Consider the following 19755-nt stretch of genomic DNA (forward strand, 5'->3'; position numbering starts at 1 on the left):
GAAGGAGGCAGAAGAAGTCAGATGAGCCTTTAACAGAACACAGTAAAGAAGGAATAAAGAAAAAATTGTTATCTTGTGATTCCTTTTTTTCTGAGCTCTGCATCTTTAAAGGTCTGACGTGACAAAAAGTTAATCCATGAGGATGATCTTCAGTTTTGCTTTTGCAAATTGACGCTAAAATCTCTGTGAAAAAGTATGAATTATGTCCAATTTCGCAACAAAAAGTCTAGACGCCGCTGCATTTGTTAGCTTAGCAGCTTTCTAGTGCTTTCATTCTTGAAGGTGAATCAGTTCCAACACTATGTATAGATTCTCACAAAGAAACACGGATACAATTACTTTTTTGGATCAAGGCACATATTTGTTGGATAAACAAAATCCCATGTAAAGAATTTATAATTTTCAACAAACTCACCACTCGTTCACAAGCTCCCTAAAGATGTATGGGAGGAGAAACATGCCCACATGTTTCTCCTTGAGTCTCATCTGGTCGAACGAGACTGTTGAAGTCCTGGTGAGGTTTAGCAAACTCCACACGTTTATCTTTGCAATAGGACAGGACACGCTTTTGGCTGCTTCCCAAAGAGCAGGTTTTATGGTTGCTACGGTAACCTTTTGAACCCTGGATTACTAATTAAAATCTCCTAGAAGCTGTTTTACAAAAAAAAAGTGACAAATTAGAAAAATGCATGAGTTGCATTTCTTTAAAGGGATTGTTCGTTAAAACAATGTATGTGCTAGTTGTTGTTTTATTATCAATATTTTTTAACATGGGATTTATTTATTTCACTGAATAAATAAAAATTGTAAAATTTACTTCTTTTTTTTTTTTTCTTAACATGAGTGGGCACAACAAGTGACCAGCTTTAATGATTTAAATTAAAATGTAGTCTTCGTTGTATGTCGGCAAAAAGGGTTAAGTGGTATTAGTGAGGATATAATTTCCCTCTCTGGATCCAGCCCTGCAGCAGGAAGCAGATGTGGACAAACCTCACATAATCCCAGTCATCTGGGACCGAGGGTCATTATGTGTCCAGTGCGTCCAAGTTTGTAGTTTTTGCTTCCCAGCTGAAAGTTATTTGAGTAGAAAAACTGCCAAGATTAATTTCTCAAGTCAGATTATAAATGTGCCCCCCACTGTGTGATTTCTATTATTTAAAGGCAGCCCAATTTGAATTTAAAGTTTGCTTCTTTGCTTCACATACAGCCAACGCGACTCGTCTATTGAACCGTTTCCTTTCACATAAATCACATATTACCAGAAGACGGCATCAGTGGAAATTTCCTGTGTGTGGCCTCCTTATCTCGATCAATTAAGTTCTTCTGCCATGTCGGTGGGTCAGCTCACTTTCATCCACTAAAGCCTCTCTCACTCACACTCACACACACACACACACCAGAACTACAGAACGGAAATACTGCGTTACGGTTTTTCTCGGAAGCAGCCGTCTCCGAGGCTGCGTTTTGAGTTAAGCCCTGGGAAGGGTTTGGGTGAGAACCAGGGAGACTTGTGACACCAGGAGACATTGGGAAGTCGTGTTTCATGGTGCAGTAACACAAGGCGGGCAGACAGTAGTCGCCACAAACAAACGCACCCAGGACCGGCAGCCGAGCCCTGCGGTGCGCCCCTTTGCACCCACGCACAAAAACAAGCTCATAAAAGCTCAGACGAACAAACACAGCTGGATTCTCATTTTCTGAGGGAATACAACCATCCGGGCACATTTTACCAGCCTTCCACTGCACATATTTTAAAACATGCATGCACAGCCAAAGTACGGCTGCAAATATGCTTTGGAAACTGATTAATGTTTTTCATTTTCTGGGCTAGTTTACGTAAGATGGATAAACTCCTGAAACGCTTAGCAATAATTTCCAGCTACAAATATTATGTTGTTCAACTTTTATGTGATAGAACCAGCACAAAAATTAAGTGAAGGAAAACTGAATTTTTATTACACATCAAAGTCACAAAAATGTGGTTTGCATTTGTATGTACACCCCTTTACTCTGACACCACTTAAAAGTGAGTCATGTCATCCCTCATTAAATGTAATTTATGGTGACAAAGAGAAATTTATTGTGATAAATGAGAAAAACAATAAATGCTCAACCCTTGGTGGTAATGATCTACATCTAAATATACATAAATGACCTGTTACAGAAAACCTGCAGGACCAAATGGCTCACTCACGTACCAGAAATAAAAATGATATAATTTTATTACAATTCTCTATTATGAGCCACTTTGTGTGTATATAATATATAAAATCCCCATTAAAAACACTGAAGATTGTGTTTATGAAGTGGTAAAAACAAAATATGGGAATTTTAGGAGGTATGAAAAATGTTTTAAGCTATAATTATTTTATAGATTTTCTTCTTATTTTTTCTTTAGTTATTGTCTAAAACAGTCAAATCTTAAAGAAGCTTCATCAAGTGTCTGGTTTGTGTTTCCTGAAGCTCCAAGGCTCAATTTCGGCACTGATGAGTCTGAAACAAGACGGCGGCATGACGAACACCCTCCAGGTGGTAAATGACTTCACCAAGAGTAAATCAGAACCACTTCGACTTCTTCATTTTGATCTTAAGTCCTGGATTAAAAGTGCACCATATTTTCTTATCTACTCTCTGTCTCACAGCTGCATTAAAAAAAAAAAAAAAAAAGTCGCCTTCACGCTTCTGTGCACTTAAAACATAAACTTGCATGACAAAGCTCATGCAAAATTAATAGACATGCAAAACCAAAAGAGAATATTATTAGAAACTGTTACCACACACGTGCATAAGCTTATGTCCGACACTTTCACGTTTCCCCTTTTTCTGCATCCCATCTCAGTTCCTCCTGTCTACCAGACAGGACACTTCACAGAAGTGTGTGTGTGTGTGTGTGTGTGTTTGCACTTTTTCGCTTTCTTTGATGTGCTGATTTGGAGTCATCGGCATGCAGAGGTGTGGCAGGAACACACACTACTACTACACACACACATAGGGGCTGAACTCCTAAACCCTGTCTAGACTGCATTATCGAGCTCCACTGCAGCTACATGTGCACTTTATGTTGGCACATTTAACAGTTGGTAAGATAATATCAAAGCTGCTGCAGTGACACAACATAAAGGTAGCAGCTCACACAGATCTGTGCTTCTTTTAGTTTCCGGCTGTACAAACCTGCTTCCTGTCTTTGCTTCAAGCTCCTTGACTTCTTCTTGAGTGAAAATATTTGTGGCTTCACCTGCTGACTAAAACACCTACGCAGACTCTTAAAGTCTTAGTTAAATTTTAGAAAAATTTTTACAAAATGAAAGACCGAGCCTGAGTGATGCACGAGGTACACCTGAGAGTAAATTTGTGTAAAAAAAAAAAAAAAAAGAGAAAAGAAACAAAAACATTCAGCCTTCACTTGTCCCGGCGCACTCAGATAAAATACATTTTTTTTTAATCAATGTTGCAGTTCTCTTTTACTACACAAAAAAGCCCAAAATTACATGAATAGCACACACCTAATATTTAAAAACAGTCCAAATTCAACTCCGATCGGTCGAATCACAGCCACATTCAGGTTCAACTGTGTGCAAATCCGATTTGATTGTAATTACAGAATGATTAAAGCCAGTTGACGACACTGTACAGAGCAAAGTGGTTATAAAAAAAAATTAAAAAAACTAAGAAGGAAGCTCTCCTAATTTGTATTAAATTACCATTAAATTAATGCTCCCATTACACTGAGCTTTAACACAAGGTGGCGCTGACTGTTTGTCAGCAGCTATTAATGCAACAGAAGAAGAAAAACAGCAGCAACAGTTTAGCTATGGACTATCAATCGAGATGTTTAACAGATTCCTAGGATATTCCAGAACAGCACAGGATATAGAAATATAATTATAATCACAATATAGCTGAGTGTAAAATCACTATCAGAAGAGACGGACTGGACACAGTTTTTTTCAGGGCGTACACTCCAATTATTAGGTACTCAAACTCTAAATATAAACAGCATATCTGGTCAGCGGGACGGATAACTACTCTATTTCTACACCAGCGTGCATTTTTGTGGCAAAGCTCATAGCCCCCAAATTTTCTGGAGGCTTTTCTTTCTTTTTCTACCAAAAAAGAAAGAAAAGCCTCCAGAATATTTTATTTGAACATAATCCTTATCACTATTAAAATCCTCAGCAATCCAGAATAAAATATCTTCCATAAACTGTGCAGTTCTACTCTGGACAGTACGTTTATAAAATAAAATACAACACAACAAACTCGCAGAAATGTACTTAAAAATGTGCAGACGAGGTGGTTTTTGGATTAAGTGCTGGAATATTATGAAGTCTAAAAGTAAAATATTCTGTAAAAATACTAAAGTTTCATTCTGTCATGATATGTATGCAAAAATGTGAAATAAAAATCTGACATGATTTTAGTTTTTGTCTCCGTTTTATTCCTACGCATCACTTACTATAGTCACATCAATCTTATCAATTACTTTTCCTTATTGTTATTATTAAATTACATATTTAATTGTTAGATATTGTATATCACTTCAAGTATTTCCAATACAGATTTTTTTTTTTTTTTTAGATATTGTTTTAAAATAATATTATCTACTTTTATCTACTGACACATTCTTGGCATTTTGAAACAATAACAAGTTGGACAAAGTTTGTTAAAATCATGTGATATTCAGGACTTTCTTATGCTCAAATGCAGTTTGCCTCAGGATATCGTCTCCAGCTGCAGAACAACCAATAAATCGTGGTAAGAATGCGTATTATGCTGGAGATTTGCACCGTTTTCAAGAGACTTCAGATTATGCATCCGTCCAGAGTTTCTTGTTTCCTACTTGATTCTTTCCTTCCCCAGTTTTTGACACTTCCTGTCTTCCTTCTTTCATTCCTCTTCCTTTATTTCATCAGTTCATCCATGTTTCCTTCTTCCCTCCCTTTGTCTCATCCTCATCTTTTTCCTTCCTTGATTCTGCTTTTTATTTTTTCCCTCCATTCCTTTTCTCACTTCTTCCGTCTTTCATTAGTCATTAACTTATTTATTTTTATTCCTTCCTTCTTTCAGTGCTTCCTTCTCTGAATATTTCCCCTTTCCTTGCATTCTTCTTTTACTTTTCATTTTTCAACTTCCTTTTTCCTTTCCTCATTCCTCGTCTCTTCCTCTCTTCTTTCTTTGTTGGATCCGTCTTGTGTTTTTTGAAAGTGTGATATTAAAAGCATTTGGTTAGTTTATTTAAGTCCGAAACAATGAATGGCATTTGGACAAAGAAAAGATGCACTCAAACTCTGTGGTGGCCTTTTCTCGATTTGACTGCTGAAATATGTGACTTAATAAAAGACATTTTAGTAAAACTTTACTAACGATATTTTAATCTGACCTTGAATCCTTTTCCAACATTTTGTTAGTGTTTGGTTAATTCATCTAAAAAAAAGAATAAGAAAAGAAAAATGTGTCTCTTTCATCAGCCAATTGGAAAAGCCATGGGTTGACTGGGCAAGCTGATAAGTACCTTGTGCAACAAGTAAGATTGCTATTGTTTGGTTTTGGGGAACTAGAACTCCACAGACAGTCCATTTTTGCAGAACCTGTGTCATGAGACCAACTCCAGGGTGCAGCAGTACATGTTTTGTTTCTTGCACAATCAGCGTTTTCAAGATAACCCGAAGCAGAGTCGGAAGGTAGCGCGTCTTCTATACCCAACACACCTCAATATGGATGGAATAATTGTATCACATATATTTTTACTCGATCTATGTAGAAATCAGAAACAGTTTTATTTAAAAAGATGCTTCTGGCTAAATCCGCTGTCCTGAGAAGATCAAGCTTATTTGTAGTTTCTTAATGACCAGAAGCAAAACATCTTATCCTAAATATTTCTGAGTTAATTCAGTCCAATAAGTACTTTGAGACATTTGGAACAAATACAATCAAAGTACATTGATCCTTTGAAATGGCCCAGTCAAAGTCTAGACCCAATTCTAACTCAGAATCTTCACAGACCAACCAGACATGCTGAGTTTAAGCCTTAAACCAAATGGGATGAATTTTAGTCTGTAGATGGGCAAATCTAGTAGAAGCATGATAAGACTTAGTAGATTTGTTTTGATTTTTTTTTAAAGATTTTACTTTCTTTCAACTTCAATTTACGATTATAAACATCTCTAGCAACAAAATACCTCAAATTTTTGTATTTGGGGGCATTTTTGGTAATATTGGTAGAGAAACATAATCCTGACATTAAAAATGGCCGCCACATATTTCCCAAGGGATCGGATGCCACAACAACAGAACCGAGCTGCACAAACTTGGACTTGTAGCCAAATGGGAAAGAAACATGCATCCAAGCTGCTCTATCAACTTGCTGAAAAAGTCCAGCGAACAAAGAGTGTAAACTCTGACTCCTTGCCCCTCTGGAGCCTGTAATTATGCCTATAAAACACATTCTATATATAAACAACAATAGACAGTTAAAGTGGGAGTTACATCAGGTTGTTCTGGTGACTCACAGCGCAGAGGGAGCACACCCCCTGGGCTTGTGGCGTTAAGACTTTAAAATGCGTCCTTCACAGCAGGCTGGCGCTCGGTAAAACGGACGCGAAGGCCGCGGCCGGTCAACCTTTGCATCGCTCTAATCGGTGTGCTGGCACACAGCCCACCTGCGTTCAGTCAGGACAGGTTTGCTCGATTCCTGGCTGCGTGAGCTAAGTCGCTTTAAAAAAATATATAAATAAATTTTAAAAATTTTAAAGGAACAAGACTTGCCTGGAGCTCTGTTTAAGTTGCGAAACTTCACTTGAGATAATCTGGTTACTGTAATGACAATATAACAGGGGTTGATGCAGAAGCAAGAGAGAAAGCTCTCCTCAGGAGAAGCACAGTAACCTGAGAGAAAACTGGAAATAAGAAGCAAAGGAAGGTTTGTACAGAAACACAACTTCACAAATAAACCGGCAAGAGCCGTTTGAAAGCAAATAGCCTAACGAGGCGTGGATAAGTGTTAAATATGTAAATGTTTGGTGGTAAATTGTGAAGCAATCGTCTAGCTGGGATACACAGAGAGAGACCTCTGACACTACCCAGCTCCTAACGCCAGTTTGTCTTCTTCAAAGACAAACAGTTATAATTCCCATCGTTTTGTTGGACTCTTAATGTGCTGATAATGTTTCCCTCTGCTAGCCATGCACAAAATGTTATGAAATAGGCCAAGAAAGAATGTTGCAAGCTCCAGCAAGCAGCGTGTGCACAAAGTAGGGAAGTAAGGAGTGTTTGTTTGCAAGTGTAGACAAATGCAAGAAAAGTTTAAATGCTGAGGCTGATTAGCCCAGACGACACTCGATGATTTAGAAAAAAAAGGATTGCTATTAAAAAAAAAAAAAAAGTACCGACTGAATCCATTTGTATTTCTAATCCCTCACTTTATTCAGTCCAAACGCACCAATTAAAAGTCTTCTACCACCCACTTAAAACAAAATTTTCAAGGCCTCAGAAGTTATTATAGAAGTGCCATTCATGCCATTTCAGCTACTTCACAAGCCCAGGGAGAAGGAGAGGCCTTATTTAGACTTCACAGTTGCAACATCCAGAGATGGAGCAAACACAAACTTACTGCTGCCAGTCTGTGGTCATCAGACAAACAGAATAAGATGTTGAAATCGCCAATAAACTACTGTTTCCAATATCAGAAGGATCTTCCATGCATACAAGACAAATGGCTTAATAATTAATTAGTCATTTGACCATTGATTGAGTGGAAATAACTGTCTGGATTGATTTCACGTCGCGTATCAATTGGCCGACATGACGATCCTGCAGAAGATAGTGAGGGGAGCAGAAAGGGCGATTTGAGTATCTCGATCGTCTGTCAAGGCTCTACAGTCAGACTCCTCTCACCCTTGACATGCACTTTTAGAACTGCTGTCATCTGTAAACCCACCGGCATCGAAATGCTGAGCTGAAGTCGGCCAAAACTCGTTTTCTTCCAGCTCAAACCTCCCAATTCAGATCAACGTTTGTCTAGATGACTAGAAATCGCAAAACATCATGTACTGCAGGCCCTTAAACTGGAGCAGAGGTTTTGAATCAAACAACGACACAGGAAGAAGATCATCCTCATCAGAATCAATCTATCAATTTATTTTTATTTCATTACATTCCACAATTATCTATTATATGCCAAAAAAACTCTCATTTTGACTAATGGTATTAGACTATAAATGGGTTTGATTTCATATTGCCCAATTCTTGTTAGAGCGACTATTTATAGAAATGCACTCATCAGGCTTTTCTCGTTAGATATCGATTGTCTTTGACGTCTGACTTACAACTATAACAGAAAACAAATGTGCTACAGGTTCTTTAATATCTGTAAATGTAACAGAAAATTAACTAACTTCAATATCTCTATTTAAGTAAATAATATATTAGGCCCTCCACCCCCCAAAAAAGTGGAAGCTGCTTGATGCATTCACAGACCAAATATGCTGGGAGAATAAAGTTTTGATTCATTTAATGTAGAGGAGGAATGATTGCACTAATCAATTTGCCTAAGATTGGAATCAGATTACTTTATTTTGATTAAATGTATATTTTTTCCATGCATTTTGATCTATTAAACTGCTGAAGGTCTCAAAGAAATTCTCTCATGTTTATGGTATGCTATTAGTCACATAATAAATGTAAGGCTTGGTGGAGAAATCTTAATCTATTGTACATATTTTACCTTTCTAGACCAATCCAGTCAATAAGAAATTTAAAGATACATAAACGAATTTGCACCCAATATTCCTTTACACACGAAGCATTGCACTGTAACCCAACAATCATGATGATCAGACAGACAGTAAAAGCCACAACAACACAGCACTTTAACCTTAACTTAGCTGCTCCAGTAACACCTAAACATTAATAGAAAAATATTGCCTGGTGGTGTGTTGTTTTTTTTTTTTTTCTTTTTATACATTTCTGAAAGCAGAACTCGGTGGTTGTTTCTGAGGTTTGGGAGACAATGCAAGGCCGCCATATAAAGACTGGAAATGGGAGGAAAAGGAAGAGGGCAGTGTGGCCGCCCCTGCCTCACCTCCTGGGGGATATAGGGGAACCAAGGGACGGGAAGGGGAGGTGGTGGGATATGGAGGAGGTCCTGTGTGAGATAAATACAAGATAAAGACGTCCAGGTTTGTGCTCCTGGTAAGTCTGACCCACCATAAAGTCGCTGCCGAAGTTGTCCTCTGCCCTGTCCTCGTCCAATTCGCTCATGGCCTTCACCCTCTGGATAAAGTTTCTCAGGATGCCGGCTTGGTCCATCCTTCAGTCCTCTTGTAACGTTGCCTTTTCCTTTAAAAAAAATCTCCCAAACTAACAAGGTGGGAATAATACAAAGAGGATACAGGGGGTAGGGGTAAAAATGGGTAATAAATAAAAATAAATAGGCTTCACGGGTCCTCCCAGAGAGTCATCGTCGGTCCGCTACACAACACATTTTTTTATTATCGCCCCATGTTGTTCCTGCCTTCCCTTCTTTCTTCTGGACTATTTTCACAACGACAGCACTTAGTCCCGAAGAAAAGCGTCAACCGGCTCAGCAGCTCCGCAAACAAGTTCCTAAACGTTGCGTGGTATCGACCGTAATGGCTCGGCGGTACAAGAAACGAAAAATAAAGCAAAACAGGACCCAAAAATCAGAACCACACCGGTCCGGTCAGTATTTCCACCCCTCCCTGCCTACCTCGATTGCCACATTCACACACTGCTGCCGCTGCTGCTTGCTATTTCGCTACTAGGGGGAACATCCGGACAGGGCACAGCCAACAAGAGGTAGGCCCGCCTCTGACAGGAAATGTCCGCCTCTGATTGGTTGGTGAAAATACATTGTCGGAATCCCATTGGATAAAATGGATACTGCTCTACTAAATAAGTACGTGTGATTGGAGAGAAGGCACGTCCCTTATTTTGACACGTATTAGTGTCGGCGCTTTCAAAAAATAATGTGAAATAAATAAAATAAATAATATGTACTAAAGAAAATATCCAATATATTTTACATTTACAGTATTTTAGACCAGTGACGTGCGGTGAGGTTCATAGCTGGTGAGGCACTGACGTCATCAGAATCAGATTTGCAAATAGATGCATAGATTGACAGCAGTTTACAGGTTATTGTTTTCAGTAAAAAAAACAAAAAAACAACATACATACGTTTTGGAGAACAAATATAGTTATCATTTTGAACTGGAAGGAAAATAAATAACTATCTCTATTATAATCTATCGCTGCACTTGAAATAAAAATCTGAGATAGCCCGCATTCTGCTCCCTTTACTCTAATACAATTGTTCAACTTAATATGTGATATTGCAAAATGGGGAAAAAATCCTGCCCATTTAATAATACATGGCTGTCCACTTAAACACAGTTGGTGACAAAAAGCACTGTACATTATATACATAAGCTAAATTATTGGAAATAAGTTCACATATTAAATTAGTTTAAACCATTTTATTGACGCTACAGCAACATGCTCTCTCTCCGCTTAGCAGCCAGCGCAGAGCCAGGGGTTGCAGCAATCCAAGGTGAGGCAGAGCTCGCTGCTGCCTCACCCATCGCTTCAAGCATTTGAATGGGAAAATAAGAAAATTCAGCGATTTTGAACAAATAAAAATCGAAATTGGTGAAGCTACATGAAAAATAAATATTTTTTAGTACAAACCACCGGATGAATATAACAATTTAAATTACTTTATGATTATATATTTTCTTTCTTTCCATGATGGCTGGTGAGGCACTGCCTCACCTGCCTCCCCTGACCGCACGTCACTGTTTTAGACATATTGATTTGAATATATACTCAAACTATGCACCAGTAAATAAATGATGAAGTAACTATTCATGTTGTTTTTCAGTAAAAAAAAAAAAATAAATAAATAAACATACATACGTTTTGGGGAGAACAAATATAGTTATCATTTTGAACTGGAAGGAAAATAAATAACTAAATGGTCTTTATACATTTGTACAAATAAAAATCTGAGATGAAGAATATTTGCATTCTGCTCCCTTTACTCTAATACAATTGTTCAACTTAATATGTGATATTGCAAAATGGGGAAAAAAATCCTGCCCATTTAATAATACATGGCTGTCCACTTAAACTAACAAGTCAAGCAATGAGGTCATGAATCAAAGAAGAAGCCCAGAGTCCCATTGTAATTCTGGTTGAACTCCAACAATCCACAACTCAGTTAAGACAACACAACTGTTGGTTGGCCACTATACACACACGTTGCTGTGGAGAAATCCTGTTTGGCACAAGAAATGTAGGGAATGGAGCAAATGTGGAAAAGTTGATTTGCTCAGATGAGAACAAATCACAGTAATTTGGATTTGGATGAAGATAAATACACGAAATACAAAGTTCGTCAATGTCCAGATCTAAGTAAAATCTAAAAACAGTGGCAAGACTTCAAGAAAAATTGTTTTCTCTGAATCTCTCCACCCAGTCTAACTAAGGTAGAGCTAATTGGTACAGGAAAACCTTTTAAAACTTCCCAACAGATAATAGATTCTCATGCTTATATGTTTAGGGCTGCACATTTGAGATTTAAGCTAACTTACAACTACATGACTTGCAATAAAGAGAAGCACATAATACTCCATAATGTTGCCCTTACAAAGGACTTCAATAGACTCTTATGCCACAGGAATTGTCCTCTGGTAAACTCATACACACAGAGACACACCAAAACAAGGAATCAAGCTACTTTGTTTTCCTTTAGTTCTAGCAGCAACGGCAGACAAACCCATCCTTTCACTGCGACTGAGTGCGAAACAGAGAGGGGACGCTGCTGCTGTGCCAGCAAACGTATTGCTCACACAGGCTGCTTTTTGTTGCTCTTGTCTTCTAACTTATTTGCTTGTTATTTCCGTACATATTCAGTCTTTGCTTCTTTTATCTTCTTCTTCTTCTTCTTCTCCCACTTCTGCTTCTGCTCTGTCCTCATTAGGCCTCTTCAGCAACAGACTGATCCAGCTCAGAGAATTGAAATGCACCTCGGTTCCCAGTGGGTTTTTTGTTTTGTTTTTTGTTTTTTTAGAAAATGAACTTTTCCGGTGAGGAAAAAAAACAACAACAAACAATAAGAAAGCATTTTTTTATCTCATAATATGTATGCATCTCATGGATGACAAAAAAAAGCAAAAATGAAAGTTTTATGACTTAATCTTTTTCCAATATCTCTAGATTGTCCAAAGTCCTGTCTGGCTGTCTTTCTGTTTTAAATAAATAAATCAAATTAAATCTTCGCTCTTCAGCTCACCCACTGGGTCTCAGCAGGATTGCAGTTGTAGGAGCACCAAGCATCAAAAATGGCCAATTTGTATCTAGTAAACCATTTCTGGGTTGATTTATTCTGTTATTCCAAAGAGTTCATGATGCCACGCACTGTAACAATGCTCCCATGTCCTTTAGGAGAGAAACCAACCCACAGCATTATAGATCCTCCACCTTACTTATCATTGTACAGCAGATGATTTTCTATATATGCACTTATTTTCATTTATTTTATGTCAGGTGGAATATTTGCTATGAACGAAATAAATCTTAGTCTCATCTGTCCAAACTACTAAATTAAACTGAGATCAAATCTTTGGAAAGTTTGTGCTGCTACCAACCAAAAAGTTCACTCTTGTTTTCTTTAAGCATAGAACATTTTTCCAAACATTTCCGGGGTTCGTCTTGCGGATATGTTTGACCTTAGCTGAGATAACCGAGGTCTTCAGTGGTTTAGAAGATGTTGGTTCTTTTGCGACATCCTGAACAATTTGGTAGGCTGGTCGCTCCGACAAATAGTTTCATCTCTGTTTTAAGTTCACCACGTGCTTCACAGTGAATCCAAAGCTTTAGAAATGTGCTTTGTATACTTTTACAAACTCAAAGATAACTTTCTAATCATTTTCCTTCTCATTTCTTTAGGTCAACACGTGAAATCTTACTTTGTGAAGTCTTCTTCACCTGGTTGGAGAGGGTTTTGATCAATTCTAGAGGACAGAATAATAATCTTAAATCATTTATTACAACTATGAGAGTGGGACTTACATAGGATCCCCTCTCTTTCATTAAATCAAAAAGAAAATTGTATTTTGTATATATGGAAGGAATTGTGTGTCAAGTTTGTGTATAAAAAGTCACTTCAGTTATCCAAGTTCCTTTCTGTATACTGATGAATAAATGCTTCAGCGAGTCTGTCTTCTGTGTGTTTTCTCTAATAGATGCATAAAATGACCTCGTGACCTTTCCTTCTTTTCTCAGCGCTGGCTCTAGTTACTCCGTACTGTATCTGACCCTGACCTTTGATCCCCACGTGGGAAAAAAGGGGGCCAGAGGTTCACTATTTCACAGCAGGGGTCATTTACAAATCATCTTATTATTTCCTTCCCCTTCCTTAAACCGTTCCCTCTCTCTGTCCACTACTGCTGTGCTTTCTAACTTTCAACACAGCACACTGTCTTGCTCTTTATTGGGGCCTGCCCATAGCAATGCATAAGGAGAGCAGTGACTGACTTGCGAAGCAAGTCAGTCACTGCCTCCATGCATTGCATGGCAGGCACCTATTGTTCTACACCCAATAGAATGTCTCTTTAAGTATTATTTATTATTCTTCCGTCACCCGGAATGCGGCTCGCCCCACCCACAAAGTGGTATCAAAGCGTCGATCCCGGAGGTGTGCTATTATTTTGGGTGGTTTTTGGCGTTACCTTGGCGACTTAAAAAGAAAAAAACGACCCCAAAATCACTAACGAGCTCACCAGGTGCAACTCTCGTCATCAAGGGGACGAGGCAACTGAAAATACCCTATTTTTGAGGATTTTCTGTGTCCATAACTTTATGTAGAAACACCATTCAAACTTCATTTTGTAGAATCGTCCGTGATCTCTTTTAAAGTGAAGACAACCGTCAATATGAATTATGGTTTGTCCACAACTTCTTTCTAAGCGACCCAAAGTTTTTGATTTTTGGAAAAATCAGAGTGTAAATGCTGCTCCGCTGAGAGTCAGGCGACATTTTGACCCCAAATCATTTTTAACTCGCCCTCACGCTCACAAATATTGCATGATTGGTATGAAACTCGGTCATGACATTGATACGCATGCCTGCTCCGGTCAAATGTTTTCAAAATTATCTAGTGCTTACGGTTTTCTCTCCAGGTGCTTCAGAGCAAAGTCATGCGCCAGGGTAGCAGACAGATCTCACTGATTCACTTCCATGTATTTCTAAAAATTTCTGACCTTGGCACACACTTTTTTATCTCATCGCTGTTAATACTGTGAGTGAGGTAGAGATATGAATGGCGGGACTATGTGAGGCGACAAATAGCCCTCTCATATGCTTCAAACGGTTTTTGAATATGTATTACGGTTCCCGAACAGGAAAGAGTTGTCTGCAATGCTTTTTTAGTCAAACTGGCTGGCTCAAACAGAATTGTCTCCCCTGGATGTCTCACTCACAGCTGGCAGAGGATTATTCACCATGTAGGAACCCAGAGCAGGAGAGCTGCTTAGGACTACAAATCGCATCACTGTCTAGTAGTTCAGTTAAAACAGAGGAGGACTGAGCTGGCCTTTAGAACTACTTGCTGCTATGGGCTGTATATAACTCATTTAACCCTGTCACTGTTACACATGGGATGAGTTTGGCCCTTTGAAATGAAGCTTACTGAAAATTTCAAAATAAAAGCCCTTGAAAATTTTTACATCAGGTAATTGCTTTTTGAGTGTTATATGACTGATTTAATCCAATGACTGTTACACATGGAATTACTTTTACCCTTTCAAATGAAGCTGAACAAAAATTTCAAAATAAAAGCCTTGGCAATTTTTACATCATGTAATTGCTCGTTTTGGCGTTATGTGACTGGTTTATCAAAGCACTCTTACACTGGATTAGTGTGGGCATTTATGATGAAGCTTTCTGCAAATTTCAAAATAAAAAATGACCTTCATGAAATTCTGTCAATATTAGAATGCTTCATAAACCTTATCAAACCTTTAAAAGGCAGCTAAAAGCTGCTATTAGCTATTTTCTGACTTATTAGCCATGTTTAGTATACTTAATGGTGTAGGTCAAGTATAGACAACATGCTAGTGAGCTGATTATCATGCTGAATCGTTCATGTCCATGTTAGTCAACATTCTTGTGATTCTCCACATGCTTCTTTTGAATTTTTGAGCTAAGCTTAGCATTGATGCAAATTTTTAGCATCAGAACGCTGGGTCCAAACCGACGGGCACACTTTGGCAGGCCCCAGTTAAATTTCTTCAGGAATTTTCTAGTTCTCCTCTGTTCCCTCCTTTTATCTCCACTTCATTCCTCCTCCTCTCTCTCTCTCTCTTTCTTTTTTTTTTCTTCTGTCCTCCCTCTCTCTTTCTGGAATGTGCTGTTCAGAAGCAGCTGAGTAAAGGAATGTTGCTCCAACAAGCCCATGCATAACCCTGAAGGTGGGGAGGCTCCCTGCAATCACTCACAGAACACAAATAAAAAAAAATCTCCCTCCTCATGACTCTCTTCGCTTTAACGAAGATTTCCACTTCCTCACATTCTGCGAGAGGAGCATGATGATGCACGTCTGAAAGCGGGGTGAAATGGGAATGTGCGGTTGGCATACGCAGTCGTGTAGTAGTGTAAAAAAGTTTTACCCTGTGGGGCCTTAAAGGGGAGGAAGGTTACACAATCAGACCAAGCCCCTTCCTGTTTCAGATATCAGTCAGTTACTGGTAACGGATTAGTATTAATAGGCGACATGATCGCCGTCATGCTCTGTGACTAATAGGTGCTACAGCAGTAGATTAGGTAAGGATAATAAAAATAAAAAAAACGATTGATAAAGCAGCAGAAAATGCATCTCAGCTTCATTGTCAGAACTCGTTATGTGGAAACGAGTTTGATTATTTTCCTTTCATCTCATCTGTTTCTGCAACACTGTGCTTAAAGTTGTTTTTTTTATTGTACAATTATCAATAAATTAGAATATTATGGAAAAGTTCATTTATTTCAGTAACTCAATTCACTAAGAGAAACACATTATATAGATTAACTGCACACAGGAAGGGATCAATGTTTTCTGTTAATTGTGAAGTATAAATACATTATAATTATTGTCATGATGTATAATTAAAATTTATTTTAGGAGCTGTATAATTACAACTACTGAACGATTAGATTAGAATATTGCCACATACCAGTAAAAATCATTTTTAGGACAGAAATGTGGGCTTAAAAGTATTTTTGTTATACTTGGTTGAAAATGATCTTAATGCGTTCCCCCTTTGCTGCTTGTTTTTTCTGCTTTTTCATATATTTGTGCTTCATGTAGTTTTGAAGTGAGAGAGCCCTTTGAGCGCCCCATTACAGCCAGAGAAGAATTTGTATTTGCTGCCAAACGCCAGCTCATCCAATAAAAATACTTAAGAAATTTGTCAGAATTCGTAAAACCTTATCAATCCAATTTAAAGGCAGCAAGGCAGATTCATTTCTAGCAGGTTTTTTGGTTGCTCTTTTAAAAGAAATGTTATCTGTAAAGTCCTTCAACCTGAGAAAAAAAAAACAAAAAAAAACAACAACTCCTACTGCACAAGTTGTTTTTTCCATCGGGTTCTGGTGAAGGTGCTCCATTCTTCCTAGATCTTGTAAGCTTGTGTACTTTTCCAAAACTCTGCCTTCATGGAATAACACAGAATAATGCTTCTTTAGGAATTTGTCCTTATGAAATGTTCTGCAGACATATCTTCATAATGTTCATCCTGGAAGGTCTCAGGACATTTCTCTGGATTGTCTAAACTTTGCTTTGACTTTTAGATACATCTGCATTATGAAATCTTATATTAATGGTGGAGCATAAGCCTGTCTACTTAATTATCCATCCATCTATTTCATTGACCTCCTTAATGTTGCGCAGGGTTCCATGTGGCTGGTGCTTTCACCCTGCAGTCATCAGTTTAATTACATCCAGAAAGTTCATCACAGCACAGAGAGACTGCAGTCAACTTAGAGAAGATGCTTATGTTGAAAAAAAAAAACAAACAAACAAAGACTAATATAAACAGAATCCGCAAAAGGTGTTTATATAAAATATAGTGCCAAGTATAGAGAAACAAAAGTGTCACAATCCTTTAAATGGATCAAAATGTGAATTCATGCCATCTTAGAATCAAATCAACAGCATTTTTTATTCAGTTATTTAAATACAGCAGGAGATTGTTGTCTTGCAGCTAAGGAAAATGTTTACAAAGAGAGATGAAAATTAATAAGGGCATCTAAATGTAAAAATGTCACGTGTTCGAACAACATTAAGTGTGTTTCATTTTAAGGGATGAATCTATGAACTGACCTCAAAGACAAATGTGACCCAGTATAAATTAGTTAAATTACACTGTGAAGTCAGAAATGTTGCTCTTGTTCTGCTTTTTCTGTATAAACAGGGTCCTGACCTGACTTGACATTTAAACTATTTATTTTCAAAATATAAAGATATTTAGAAAGTCATCTCCTGCAGCCGAGGCCCTGATTGGTCATTACTTCTCCACAGCTCTCGACAAACACAACTTAAAAATCCCATCAGATGTCTCTTTGAGAGCATCATCGGAGCGGTTCTCCTCCTCAATAATTTACAGTTATGCCCAATAAAAAATAAATAAAATAAAAAATCCTCTCATGCTGTAAAATCTCCATTACTTCACAGGGCAACACATTGACAAACCACAACAGCTACCATTGTAGTCATTACCTCATGGCATGCAGTCGCACAAACAGTGAGTTACTTGTTTATGAAGGTTAGTACATTACCCTAAAAGAGAGTCATGTCTCCATGGTGTGTTTGTGTCCTTACAGCAACACCGCACTCTCACACACTCTTGGCTGCAGCCAGGCGGTGGTGGTTAGATGCTCTGTCAGATTTAGACCTGTAATTACTGCTTTAACTTCTGGGGACTATATGTTTGTGAGTACGTGTCTTTGTGAAGTCGCCAATCTAAATATACTTTTAAATGCCAGCATGTAGCAGGTTTATTTACTGCTACAGTCCTAACAGACCCTCTTGACTTCAATTACTAATCAAGTAAAAGGCCAAAATGCTTCAAGAGCACGTGAATGTGAACTCCAGTATTTTTCTATTTTTTTTAAATTGTCCATTTGCACCACTTAGTGGCCAATGTGAGATTTGTTCACTTTTCGGCTCCTGGGATCCAAATTCTGAAATCCGCTCATGTGGAAGATAAAACTATAAATACAAAGCTACTTTTTAGACATCAAGATATTTATACATCTCGAATCTAAATGAAGAGATTTCTGCTATTATTAGACAAAAAAGAGGGAAAGGACGTCGAAGTTAGCATCTGATTCACCCTTCCGATGTTAAATGAGTGAAAACTGAGCCTTCACAAGCTACAAGTCGTATACTAACTTCAGCTCATAAAGGCAAGAGAAGCCGCTCAGTTACGTTTTCTAAACTAAACTGTAACCCAACTTTCTCTTGCTCAACATGCACCAAGGTTACCCATTAATCCAATTATGATTTAAAATTAAGCTACTTAATAACACAACACGTTGTTTCAAATAGCTACTTTAGCGGTAAATGGGAAGATACAAACATGTCTGTCATTCATTTCGTCACATAAACACATACATGTGACGTACCAACGATCAAGCTGTACAACGATTATAAACCGACAACTCATTACATTATGAATTTCATCATGTAACCCTTATTCATATTGTACTAATTTGCTTATAAAGAAATATACAACAACAAAATACATTTTAGGAGAAATTACAACGTTTATGAGCTGACAGGTTGTGCATTTGATGACCAAAACAGAGCAACTGAAGAAAAAGTGGGACACTTACTGATTAAATTAGTTTGTAACACGTAAGATAAATGTTATTTTTGACTCATATTGTCGATGAAAAGGTTTAAAAAGTGTCCCAAAGGTCGGTTTCCTGTCAAAATGCGTCTAAAACTGTCCAACACTGGAGACAAAATGGGGAGAAGCGACATGAAGTCATTTTTTATGCTTTAGCAAAAATAAACAATTAAATGCAAGCGAATAAGTTATTGTGACTTCAGTAGTTTTGTTTAATGTCTGTCTTTTAACACACAACAGATGCTACAGCCAGCTGCTTCCTGCTGGAAACTACTGATGGCCAAGGAATGACAAAACTGAAAAGCAACCAAATTAGTAAGACTGCCTAAAAAAATTTAAAAAACATCTCGTCACAGTGTTAAAATCTCTTGTCTTCATACTCCCTGAATGTCTGAACAGTTTTACAAGATACTGTACTTAATATATACATATGGATAAGATAAAATATTAGGCAGGTAAAAATATTATAAAAAAGTCTTAACCTACCTTCCACCATTACCAGGTAAACAACCCAGGTTGAACAAATCAGGGATACAATTTAAGTAAGTCGCTTAACTTCTCAGGACAGTAATCAACACCATCGTCTTCAGTCAGAAGTTGCAACACAGACTGCTGCAGAAGATCCTTCCTCCCAACAATCAGCAACTATAATTGCTCTCTGAAGAAACTTCAAATTTGAGTGGACAGACTCGCATGACGGATGGAAAGATTAAAAGGAGAATAAAAATAAGGAGAGATTGTGAGATGGAATAATTGAAAGCAGAAAAGTATGAATTTTTTTTTCCCTCGCTTATGCACATTTGGTGCGTATATAAATGACGTTTTGCTCTTTTCTCAGTGCACA

The 19755-nt window shown here is 37.8% G+C and overlaps 1 protein-coding gene across 4 annotated transcripts in view; it reads right to left on the reverse strand.

The window, feature by feature from the left end:
* Nucleotides 1-9789, reverse strand: part of ptpn12 (protein tyrosine phosphatase non-receptor type 12) — a 44731-nt gene extending 34942 nt beyond the window's left edge. For 2 of the 4 annotated variants that reach the window (XM_044108965.1, XM_044108964.1), the window contains exon 1: nucleotides 9205-9788. In XM_044108965.1, the coding sequence (XP_043964900.1) occupies nucleotides 9205-9306 (102 nt within the window). In that variant the 5' untranslated portion in view covers nucleotides 9307-9788. Of the gene's footprint in view, nucleotides 1-9204 lie in introns of all 4 variants that reach the window. The other 2 variants (XM_044108963.1, XM_044108966.1) reach the window with 2 other exon arrangements.
* Between the last annotated feature and the right edge of the window lie 9966 nt (nucleotides 9790-19755).

The sequence above is a fragment of the Gambusia affinis genome, linkage group LG23 (genome assembly GCF_019740435.1).
Source record: "Gambusia affinis linkage group LG23, SWU_Gaff_1.0, whole genome shotgun sequence".
NCBI lineage: Eukaryota > Metazoa > Chordata > Actinopteri > Cyprinodontiformes > Poeciliidae > Gambusia > Gambusia affinis.